The following is a 13,048-nucleotide window of genomic DNA, read 5'->3' on the forward strand; positions in this document are numbered from 1 at the left end:
CTGTCCTTCTCAACTCCGTGAGGTATGGTTTCCATAAGGAGGTGTGTGAGCTGCTTACTCCATGTCCCGACGAAGGGCGAAGCAAGAATCGGTGTAAGGATTTGACGCGTGTTGCTTCAAATTTTGATTGACTGTGACTGCGAGTTCACTGGAATGCTTCGTGCTCCCCATGATCAAGCATTCAACCTGGTATCAAAAGTGTGTGTTTACTACGGACCTTCACTTTCAAGCACGGTAAAGCGTTGCCGAAAAGAAACGACCGCTATTGCACGGCAGCTAATTCTACGAAGCGCGGAACTTTCCCCTTTCACATTTTCCCACAGTCTATAACAGAAATGAGATTCTCTTGCAGAGCTGTGGTATCGCTCCTGCTGTCTTCTTGCTCACTCATACTTGCCTCTGATGGCGAAACCAGCGCATCTTTTCTTGATCAGCCTCCTCCAGTGATTAAAAAACCTATTCCTTGGCTTCCGGTCGTTCCCAACTATGAGAACTTGGAATGGAAGGACGTGACTGTTTGTTGCCGACGATCTAACCCAAGCGTAGATACCAACACATGCGCGGACAACGTTCCGTTGATAGTCGAACCCACCACGATAGGAAGCATGCCTCAGTTTACAACTGATCAAGCTTTGGAGGTTTTAAAACAAGCGAAAGAGGCTTGGAAGGGCGGTGCGGGTGTCTGGCCACAAATGACGTATCAGCAACGCATAGAAGCCATTGAACACTTTTTTGTCGAACTCGCAGCTTCGCGGGAAGATATTGTCGAAACACTTATGTGGGAAATCGGTAAGAATCGAAAGGATGCAGAAAGCGAGTTTGATCGCACGTTGCAATTTGCTCGATCGGTGATTGACGCGATCCAGACCGACAACAACTTCAATGGTACCTGGCAAGAAATTGGCAACGTTCGCGCTCTAGTGCGCCGAGCTGCCATTGGCGTAATTCTCTGCCTGGGGCCGTACAACTATCCTCTGAACGAAACTTACGCGACCCTTATTCCGGCCTTGCTTTTGGGAAACATTTGCATTCTAAAGATCCCGACAATTGGAGGGCTTGTACATTTGCAAACGATGGAAGCGTTTGCGAAATCTTTACCACCAGGTACAATTCACTTCATTGCGGGTTCTGGTCGTGAAACGATGCCGCCGTTGATGAAAACAGGAGAAGTGGACGGTCTCGCATTTATCGGTGGATCGAGAGCAGCGGATGATCTTATTCACCAGCATCCTCACCCTCATCGTCTGAAGGTTTTTCTTCAACTTGAGGCAAAGAATATGGGGATATTTCTAAAGGACACCTTCGAGAAGAAGAATGCTGCAATGCTAGGACACGCCATGGATGAGACTTTATTGGGAACGTTGTCGTATAATGGACAGCGGTGTACAGCTATCAAACTGCTTTTTGTACCGTCAGACGATGCACCCAAATTTGTAGCAATGTTGGTCGATCGCGTCAGCTCACTCGTCGTTGGGCTACCTTGGGATCAAAAAGACGGCACATTTTCGCAAATTACGCCACTCCCCACACCGCAACGTGTTGAATATATGCGAGAATTAATTGACGACGCGGTGTATAAAGGTGCAGAAATCCGTAATGAAAACGGCGGAAACTTGATTGGTGGTGTAGATTCGACACTCATGGTCCCTGCTGTCCTCTACCCTGTCACTCCCAACATGAGAATTTATCATGAAGAACAGTTTGGTCCCATTATTCCTGTAGCTACCTATGATGATTTGGAAACCGCTCTAGAATTCGGGCAGAGCGGAGAGTACGGCCAACAAGTTTCGGTGTTTGGAAGTGACTCTGATTCTGTGGCATCTATTATAGATCGATTCAGTGCGGTTTACGGGAAAGTGAACTTGAACTGTCAATGCGGGCGCTCGCCTGACACTCTGCCTTTTGCTGGTCGCCGGTCGTCAGCTATGGGAGTGATGTCAGTTACCGATATACTACGAGAGTTCTCAGTCCCAACCGTCATATCTTACAAAGAGCAAAACGGCTTAAACGATGAGCTCCTGCAAGGCACACAACTAAAATCCAACTTTCTACAGCCCGTTACAAGGACATCTTTATCTACAATCAGAGCAAACAGAGAATAAAACAAATGAGGTCTCTTTTGATTAGTCAATGTAAACAGTGTATTTCGCGTGTTTCCTGGAATGCTTATAGGCTCTGTCACCTACCACTCATGACCCTCTGTTTTGCCGAAGCTTTTGGCTTGATTTTTCAGTAGATCCTTCACATTGATATTTTTTATTCTTGTTCCACGCCTAGAAATAGCAATAAGCCTGTAATGCTTTGTAATTATTGGTGACAAAGCAAGTTTGCTTTGGAAGTGTAGCAAGATTCATGCTTAGCATGAATGTAGCAACACCATTTGGTCTATTTCCACGGCAAAAGAATGTTATTGTTGTTTGTCTCTATTCCCCAGCAGCAGACAAATTTTAGCTTCCCATGGGGCCATTGTTTTATTGACTGTGAACACCGTTTCTTGTCAAATACCTTTCCATGCACAACAGAAGTGATTTGTGTCTACCTTACTAAGCCCTGTTCAAATCACAAAGCAGCCAGCCCACATTTATTGCAAATGAGTTTCAAGGGGCAGGAAAGTACTTGGAGGGTGCAGTTGTGGACCATAATTGGTCCTGGCTACTGATCTCAAACTTTGCAATGAGTATGATGATGCCTTTTCAATTTCAAAACCAGTTGTCATGATTGGCCTGCTGCCATGCATTCATACGCCTTGTCTTTCTTGGAGGGAGCACTGCAAATTCATCAGGCGTCGTGGACTGCATATTCCATAATCTGTGATGACGGAGATAGCGTATTGTGTTTCGGCACAGGAGGTCCAAAGCAAGTGCCAAAAAACCAGTGGTCTTGCTGTTGGATACAATCTCTATGTAAACAGCTCGACTTACTTGAGAGCTCCATAATCCAAGTATATTCTTTTCAATCGACTCAAGCTCCACTTCGTTGCGTGTCTTCGGGTCATTTAAAATGGCTTTCGGATCGAGGATGTCGCCAACATTGTCGTAGCCGGAGAACTCTCCTGTCAATTCAAAGAATGCCGTTTCCAAAGTCAAAATACCTTGCTTTGCCGTCTCGAAATCAAAGGCATAGTCTTTCATCGAGTTTGTCCACAAAGCTCGCTGACCACTCTTTCCTCCCCATGAGTTTTCGTAGCTTCGGATTTTCAACTTTGGATAAAGTTCTCCTTCACGCTTTACCATCAAACGAGCAAAGGCAATAGGACTTGCTGCGTACGGTGCCTCAGCAGCACGGCCACAATATCGACCAACGCTGTTCCTGTACGCCAAAAATGACGCATCGTTTTCAAAATAGCCATTATCTGTGGTCCACTTCCTAAATCGAAGTAGACTTTGAAGTAAATTGTCACCATCAACCCAAAAAATGTGACCACGATCCGTTCGTACTCTCCACACAGCAACCTCGACAATTTGAAAACGCTGGTCAGTATCTTCCTTATCTGAGTGGTCGTAATCTACGGTCCCCTCCTTGTGCACTTTTACTTTGTCTCTCCGTAGCATCCAACCAGAAACTATTCCATTTTCATAACGCGCGACGCTGTCCTTCTTGGAAGGATCCAAAGCTTGGCGAATTCTTACACATTGTCCAACAGCAGAGGGACGCAATTCGATGTTTTCAAGTAACGTGCCTTCTTGCTCTCGAAGTGCTTCCATAGCTGACTTAAAAAGTATCTCGTCGCCCTCCGTTCGAAAGCCAAGACCATCATGTTCTGCCTCTCCATTTTCAGGTAGCGCCTCGTCCTCAATTTCAATGAGTAGCCTGTCTTCTTTGCCAAAATCCTGTTTATCATCGGCCCCGACAGTTTCTTCAAGAGCATCTTTAAGAGCTGTCTTCAATTGATTTTCACGTACACCTCTACTGTCGAGATTTTTAATCACCGATCTAAGCGATTCTTCTGTTAACTGGCATCCCCAATGAGATTTGGTCAGCGTTGGAAAAGATCCTGATGTGTGATACTCAAGACGGCCAAAGACCTGTACGGCTTCTGGAGAATCGTCATCATCACCACCGACTCCGGAAAAATCCTCTTCCATGTCTCGTGCACCAACCGTGATTGACTCTTCATCTTTTTGTAGCTGTAGGTAGCCACTGGTGGGTTCAGTCGAAACACCCTCAATTTGTATCATATACTCGGTCTCCACCCAGACCTTCCCGTGTTCATCATTGTCAAAGGTCCAGAATCGGCTACCAAAACGATCTCGACCAAGTGGGTCGCTCCGAATGAAGCACTTGTTTCGCTTGGCAATTAAATCTTTAGTGGCATCGACGACTTTCTTGTTTTGCTTAGCGTTGTCTAGCTCCAAAGCTGCATCACGCATAAGATCCACAGCCCAAACACCACCGGTTTCATCGTCGAGTCCAGTCAATTTTGCTTTCTTCGCAGCAGTTATAGCACTTCGCAAAACCTTGATAGTCCCATCCTCCATCGCATCTCTGAGCTGCTCTAATGCGCTTTCACGTAAAAGAGGTAGACGATTTGCTTGAATCTTCGCTTTCTCAATGTCGCGACAAAGTCTGTCTATTGTACGAACAGCGTCTCGATCAAGAGAAGGATCATCCAAGACTTCTTCGCCACCATATCCAGATAGCTCTCCTTCCATCTCTTCTAGTTCATTTTTCTCTCGCTCAACTAGTTGCTCAAGTGACACTACTCTCAGTGCGTCCGTATCGAACGCTGCTTCTTCTTGCATTCGTACAACCATTTTGCTTATTTGAGTTTTGCTGAACGTATCTGGTCCAGGCAGGGCATCGTACTCAGACTTTATGTCCTCGTCAAAATCCAGAATATCTTCTTCGGTGAGCGACTCAATGAACTCGTCAGAAAATTCCTTGGACTTGTCATTCAGTTTTCTTATCTCTTCACGTTTCTCGTCCATGAACTTCTCCCTGACTTCAGAGGCAAGCTTTTCCCGTGCAGCCGCCTCGTCAGCCGCCGCTTTCTCTTTAGCATCTTTCCTCGCTTTTCGTTGTTCCAACTCTAAAGATTTCATCGCATTGGCCCTTTGTTTGTAATTGCTATCAACCACTTCGTAAACACGGACGGTATCATAGGCCGACTCAATCAAAAGGCGCAGAAGGCATAGTCTTTGATTAATATCCAACAGTAAATAGTCACCGCCTGCACATAGGAAATCTAGAGCTTCCTGAAATCGCAAGCTTCCAGCTGCACCGTCGGCACATTCAGTAAGCACTCGGGAGACTATCTGCGACTCGCGCTCTCGTCGCTCAGCGATCGTCAGCGGCGGTCGTTCCCGAGTCACACGAAAGTAGTCATCAACTTCATTCCAGACTCTCTTCTTGCGGTGTATTACTCGAGAGACAACAGCGCCAGCGAGATGCCCCCATGTAAAGGAGTTAAGATATTCCGCATTCTGGTTGGGCTTGTCCGGAGGCAAGAGCATATCTGTAAACGTAGGTAATGGTTTCGGTGGAACAGCAGAAGCAGGACGTTCCACCTCATCACGAGAATCCCGATCATTTTCCTTTTCAAAGTTCAATGTTCCATCATCATCGGAATCGTCGTCGCTGTCCTCATCTTCGTCATAATCGTTGTCGGAGCTAGCATCTTCGTCCGTTACGGTAGGGACAGTCGTTCCGAGTGATTCCATTTGTTTTGTAGTTTCTTCCAAAACGTTGGCTCGTCGAGAGAAAACTATCTCCTTAGTCACTGTTCGATCGACAAGATCCGGGCGAGCTTGCCGTACCACATTCACAAGCCAAACAATCGCACATTTTGCAAATCGAGGACCCGTTTTTTTGTAGCCGGATAAAGCTTTTCTGAGATATGCTATTACCCATTTGTTCGCCACAACTTTCAAAGCGGTTCTGATAGCTTCCCGCACATCCGAGCTTTTACCATTTTGTCCCCGGTCTTCCAATGCACGAAGCCAGCTCGTGGTGATAAGCGGGTCTTCCGTCTCAGCTAAAAGAGCAGCCATGTCGACTTTGATAACTGGCTTGGCCCCAATTATTTCACTCTCCGTGGCTTGTTCGAGCTCATTGGCTCGCTGCTGGAGTTCAGATTCGTCGGTCTCGAGAATACTCCACCACCAGTCATCACTTGAACGATCAGAAAGAACGAGTTTCAACAGAGCCAGATGGCATTCCGCCATATAGACAGGTGGAGCCACTACATCGTCGCCAAATAATTGCCCCTCGGGAGGATTGTATGAAAGCGCAGCAGCAAAATCGTCTAGACCAATAGGGGCCAAGCCAAGAGCCCGTTCAAAAGTACACAGAAAGTCCCAGCAAATCAAGACATCAGGTATGCAATACGAAGGAATGCCTGGAAATCCTTCGATGTCACAAACTCGAGCAGCTGCCGAAGTCGATCGGACCATTTCTAAGCTTTTCAGAGGGTCCTTCCCGGCCTCTTCTTCTAGAAGTAAGCGATCATCAATCGGATACCGTGATTCTTTGGCTTCAGACGCAAAATCATCCAGAGATTTTGTTGCGCGCTGATGAGCTTTGCGCAGCCGCTCAAGCTCTTTGCGTAGCTTCTTTCTTTCGGCTTCTTGTTGTCGGGATCCAACCTTTTTTGTAAAACCCGTTCGCCGAACCGTACCGTTACCAACTCGTCCACCGTCGTCGACCAATTTGAAGAACCTCCCCACTTCAAGCATGGAACGGTAACGGCGCCCCTCGAGGTTGAAAAAATTCACATCAAACTTGCCGTTACCCTTTTTTGTCACGCGAGACTGATAGTCGGCCACCAAGTCGCGCGATCCGCCGCGTTCTTCTATAAAAGTGACCAGTTGTTCCATGGCCCGCTCTTCCCGCTGTGCCAGTTCACTGTTTTTGTTCGCCTTTTTCTTTTTATTGGTGGAGGCTGGAGCCGTTATCGTACTGGATCTTCGCTTTTTCGACGCCGATATCTCAGCGGGGACGTACTCGGTCGCAATTTTGGCGAGCGAATCGTCCTTCTGCCCCAACAGCTCCTTGACGGCATCCAAGTGCACCTTGGCGGTCTCGGCTTGCTTCGTTTTACTATTAACCATTAAGAGCGAAAACGAAAGCGTCAGGTAACCAAATTTCAACGAAAGGAGTTTTCGCAAATGGACCACGGGATGGTTTAGGCGTCTGGGCCTGTGCGGATGCCAATCCGCTCCTTTTTCGACGGCCGATCCTTACCTTTGAATATGCCTATTGTATACTCCGCCCAGATCTCGGGCAAAGTCTTCCCAGCCGTGGCGTCCCAATCGGTAGGATTTTTCGTCAAGCTTTTGTCCCACAACTTGTAAGCAGTAGACGTTGTCGGTCGTCGACTGTGCGTCCTCCTGAAAGTAGCCGGTGGATTCGTCCAGTTGCCAGGCGTGTGCCAAGACCTTGCCCATTCGTTTGAACTGTTTTCGTTTGCGCTTTTCCCGTTCGGCGTCCGCCGCGGCATCATCCCCCATATTATACAGTCGATGAAACGTCCCTTTAAAGACACTGATGAAACAAACTAGGTAGTCAATGTGTGTGGAACTACCTACCTATTGGATTCAGACACCCTTGGTGGAAAGTGACAACAGTGGAATGAATGTCGAAGCTTTGGATGCGAGCTGGGATGCGAAGCTTGGACGCGAGAAGGCCAATGGTGTCCCGCCAGAGCTCGACTGACATAGACAGTGACACATGGCCCGTGAATGGCTCGTGCGACACCCTACACGCAAGTGAACCCTACACCTTACCAAAGGGGATCAACGCACCTCCTATGTTATGCTGACTGTGAGGCACCTCGGGAACGGATAGCCGTACGGTAGGTCATTGTCAACACAACCCGGAAATTGTTGTAGGCTCGTGCTGCTATTCCCTTAGAAAACTGCAACGATAACGGGCTAGAATCGTCTAAGGAACCGAAAGGATCCCGCATACTTTCGTAGATGACCAAAGGCGTAAAAACACAAGATTATAGACTTATCTGATAGACTTAGGGATATGAACCCCTCATGTACCGCTTGACGTAGGGGTTTTCTAGTCCCTACACATCGAAACCATAAACATAGACATGAACATGGAGAGATGTGTCCCCTCAAAACCACTATGGGAAAAAATAGGGATCCACAACTTGTAAAATAAAACTTCGACACTGCATGCAATGACATGTAGTACTGCAAATGCAATTTGTTCCGATACTGGCTTCATCGAAACGGGAAAGTCGGCAAACCCTTCTTCATTTGACTCAATATAAAACTTGACGCATAAGATTCTGTCGTACTGGGGCTGACTGAACCTTTGTTAGCGCATCGGCTAAGTTTGTCTCCGACGGCTCATAAGCGATCTTGATAACTCCCATTGCGACATTCTCTCGTACAAAGTGATATGCAATAGCATTACTCTTCTTCTTCAACATCGATTCCGGCGCTGTAGTATTGTGTACCACCGACATATTGTCGCACAAAACTCTAGCCGGACCATCAATCGGAATTCCCATCATCCGTAACTTATACCTCAAACCCTGTATCATCTCCGTAGCAATCTTTAACGCAACAAACTCACTTCCAAACGAAGACGTTTCGACTGAATTCTGACGCTTCGAAAACCACATAATCGGAGCACGATTAAGATAGATCAAAACACCTGTTCGTGAACGACGAGTGACTTTGTCTCCAGCATGGTCAGCGTCAACAAAAGCAGTAATCTCCACAGTACCATAAAAATCCGTCCAATCTGCACCATCTATAAAATGGTTCTCAATATCAGCATACGAATCATCAAACACGAGTCGTGACCTGTTGTGAGATTTCAAATAAGCAAAAATATGAAGAACAGCACTCAAGTGTCCTTCTCGTGGCATCGCGAGAAATGATGAGAGCATAGATACTTCACACATAATATCAATTCGACCAATTTCAACTGCCCATCTCAAAACACCAATCTGAGACTGAAAATAGTTAGCACGCTCTGGATTCAACAAAGGAGAAACATCAAGTTCTGGTCGATATTTCGTCGACATTGGCGACGACACTTTGTTAGGCAAACCTCTTTTGATTTCGTCCAAATCTTTCTCAACATTCGCGACAGCTTGTTTCACATAATTTGTCGAACTCATAGACCATCGCGGCTTGTCTGGCTTATCGGGAAGTGAAAAGTGTCCAAGATTCGCTCCCAAATAAGTATCCGGTGTCTTAATGGATTCCGGTTTAAGTTTGAAATGTTTTCCAATAGTATCCAAGATACTCTTCGGATCATGACTGATACATAGGAAATCATCCGTGTAAATAAGTACATACTCATAAAATTCGAGACCACCTTCATTTTGAAATGGTCTTAACCAAACATCTGGATCTGCAATGCAAGAGGTAAACATTAATTCTTCCATTGTTGCAGCTAAGTGAGCACGCCATGCTGCTCCACTTGACTTCAAACCATACAACGCTCGAACGATAATTGCATAACAACCTTCCGTCGAATTCCCAAATTCTGGACCACATGTCGTATATACCTTTTCTCGTACTGGGGCATTCAAATATGCATTTTGTGCATCAGCACCAAGTATTTGCATCGAATTCAACGCTGCAATAAGTAATGCAATTCAAACACTGTCCCTGGAAACAACACTAGCATAAGTAATCGAACTCGGCGGATCTGTAACGTGTCCCCCGGCGACGAATCTGGCTTTGCGAGTGAAGTCCATTTTGATATCAAAAATCATATGACAAGGTATCCAAGTGTAACCAACTGGTTTCGACGCATTGGGTTCAAGAACTTTGAACGCTGGCATAACATTTTTCATCTCTTTTCTGATTGCATCCAACCATATAGAAGTGTTAGTATCACAATCAATCTCAAGAGCTTCCTTTACTGATTTCGGCATACGAATACCGAATTTGTGAGTCCGTTTCAGGTATCTGGCCTTTACCGCTGAAATAATTCGCTCTCGTTTCCGTAATACGTCCGGTACCCACCAAGCAAAAGCTGATTCATGGACTAACTTGTTTGCAACAACATATTCGGCGACGTCAACAGGATTCGATTCTTTCAGGTCTTTCAAGGGAATCCATGTATTTGATCCGTCTTTCCATTGAAGTAAAAGTTGCCAACCTTTTGTTGTTCGACACATTTGTTTTACACCACGTTTGTCTGTATAATACAGATCATCAGCAGCAACCGCCGACCCGTCTTTTCGGTGATCAACAATTTCATCCATTAAAAGATAACGACGACCCTCGTCATCAACCTGTGAATAAAGATGCTCAGCAATAACATTAGCTGCGTATTCCTGTACGTTACCATCTGGAAATTGAACTTCTAAGATGCGAGTGTCCAAAACTGGATCAGGATTCGACCTCCCGATTGGATTACCATCTCGATCTTTCTTTTGTCCAATTATTCGACCAGCACCAATATGATTGTGTCTTGGTATCATTACTTCAGCATTGATATACTCATTAAAAGCTTCGTGATCGTACTCGTCTGCTTGTGGCATCGTTTCCTGGTCCCCTGTATAATGGTCCGAATACATCTCGAACTCACTGGGTTCCACCTCGAAAACATAAGTATTTTTAATACGATCATCTTCGTTCATAACCAAACGAACGTTCTTCTCAAAACTCTCTTGAAGCAACTTCACCTGTTGAGAATTAAGATCACTTGTCGAAAGTGGGGAGTAAGTAGTTCGCGAAATAATTTGCGAATTTCTGGCAAGTATACGAGCACACATTGCATCACCTATATCGTGAGCAGGTCCGAGCCAGCGACCAAGTTTCCGCTTATCCTCCGGAAAGTCAACTGGATCCAAATACCATACCCAATCATACCATGCAAACTCGCATAAATGACTAATATCCGTTGTATCTCCCGACACTGCTGTATTTGGGACGTCGTCGTTCAATGCGTAAATATTATGCGCAATTGACGATCGAATCAAACATTGCAATTCCAAGCAAATATCCCACAATCGTACAGATGCCTGTGACTTCGACATAGCTGTATTTGTCATACGCTTCAATGCTTTGATTGCGGTTTCTGCTCGATTCAACCACGGTGAATATGGCTCAATCTCTTTAGCATGAGCTCCTGCAGCACGAACCTTTCGTCTGAACTCTCCTTGAACTAATTCTTTGGCACCATCTGAAATAATTTCAGCTGGAACTCCCTCACGATGAAATAACAAATCCAACGTATCGTGAGCCTGACCTTTCGACTTCATTGGGTAAGCACGAGTCCAGTCAACATCGTTCACGTAAATTTGAGCACAAGAATTTCCTCGAGACGAGACGACATTCGAAAACATCGTATCCGTATACAAACTCGTGCGCAAGTGACGGTATCTCAACTGTGCAGTGACTGGTTTCACTCTCTTTGCTAACAATCGACTAGCAATGTCTTTGACCCCTCTCTGAGTCGTTGCGAGTAATTTTCGCTTCGCTGTCGATAAACCAATGTTCCATCGTTTCGCCAACTCTTCTGGCGTTACCTTATACCTGTAATTCGACGACTGTGCAACACTAACAATACAAGTCTTTTCAAGTTCATCAATCAAATGTTTGTCTTCCAAAGACATCGAAACAGATGATAAAACCATTGATACTGTACTGTCTCTTGTTGTAACCATTTGAATGTTCGCATGTGCAGAATTTCTCGTTACCAACGCACCCTTACTATCGGTGAACTTCTCCTCCTGACGAGAAAAATCTGTCAAATACGGATCCCAAATTGGACTTTCATAAGTAAGGTTCAACTTGTGGAAATTTCGAAACTCCTCCGCAGACGGCTTGCGGACTGGTAAGTAAGAAATGACTCCATCTAATGATAATGGTAACCTCACATCGTCTTTCGGGAAATAAATCGAATGCGATAACTCTGTAAGCTTTTCCGACAAAAATCGGGGACAATCATTCACTTCGACATCGTTTAATCGAATTTGATTCGGATTTAACAAAGCATGTTCCATTGTAGGAAAATGTAAAGCCTGATGAATAACTAAAATAAATGTCTCATATGTGTAAGGATGATCAAAAGCAAGTGCAGCAGAGACAATTGGTACAGACCGGGCTTGACCAAATGTAGATAAAAATGCAGAAACATCAACTGTTTGAGAGGTTTCTTGGAATATATAAGCGTGTCGACCAACACAACATGTATCCACGTGAGAATCTAACTCCGCATGTGATATAAATGCACTCTCAAGTGACTGTATAGAAATAGAACGTGTAGACACAACCGACACTTTCGGTAATTGTCAAGAATTTCTCTGTGACATGCTTCGTCCTGCCGATGACTTCGATGTAAGAGAATTCGTATCATCATGACTGGTCTTTGACTTCTTTTCGTCATCATTGTCCTTAGAATTAACACCAGATGCATTTCGACGCTTTCCACCAGCTTCTTCACGTAACGTATGCAAATGACGCTTTTGTTCTGCATTCATGGTCTTGTATTCATCAAATGTATAATATCTATCCACCATACCACTGGTAGATCCCTTGTCGAAAACACCCTTGTTTCCACCACGTCCACCACGACCTTTATTACCACGTCCTGACCCTTTACCTCGCCCTCGACCACGACCAGATCGACCTGACGAAATATTTCGAAGCTGAGCCTGATTCTGCTCTTCAATAAATTCACTCAGAAAATTCACTGTCGCTTCAAAATCATTTTTCAAAGATGGGTTAGCATGAACAGTGGCAACTGCAGAATTTAGAAACGGTGCCTGAATACATTTCAAAAACTTTCGAACTTTGGCTGCCTCCGTCAAAGGTTCTCCAAACTCTTCCATATCTGTGTGCGCTTGTTGATGAATCTCTGCAAAACGCTCAAACGTAAAACCACGACGCTCTCCGTTATAAAACTTTGATTCAAGGTCCCCTTCAGCTCGTGTCATGATCTTCGACTGATTTGTCGGTCCCAAATAATGCGAACGCAAAGCAAACCACGCCGCACGACCGTTTCGAGCTCTCGAATACGACGACACCCAACTCCAAGCCGGACCTCCATGAATACAACTACGAATAATGGTCCACACCTGAGCATTGTCTGCCGCATAAGACTCTTCATCATGAGGACTGCG

General features: G+C 45.3%; 1 protein-coding gene across 1 annotated transcript; it reads left to right on the top strand.

Moving 5' to 3' along the window:
* Positions 1–196: 196 nt before the first annotated feature.
* GAPN (glyceraldehyde-3-phosphate dehydrogenase) lies at positions 197–4,891 on the top strand. Its single transcript, XM_002179239.1, has one exon. It carries the CDS (start codon positions 336–338, stop codon positions 2,100–2,102), a length of 1,767 nt encoding a protein of 588 aa, XP_002179275.1. The 5' UTR covers positions 197–335; the 3' UTR covers positions 2,103–4,891.
* Positions 4,892–13,048: the final 8,157 nt, after the last annotated feature.

The sequence above is a fragment of the Phaeodactylum tricornutum genome, chromosome 6 (genome assembly GCF_000150955.2).
Source record: "Phaeodactylum tricornutum CCAP 1055/1 chromosome 6, whole genome shotgun sequence".
Taxonomy (NCBI): Eukaryota; Bacillariophyta; class Bacillariophyceae; order Surirellales; family Neidiaceae; genus Phaeodactylum; species Phaeodactylum tricornutum.

Excerpts from the sequence above, each read along its gene's own strand:
- GAPN (XM_002179239.1), top strand. The coding sequence starts at position 336 with ATGAGATTCTCTTGCAGAGCTGTGGTATCGCTCCTGCTGTCTTCTTGC.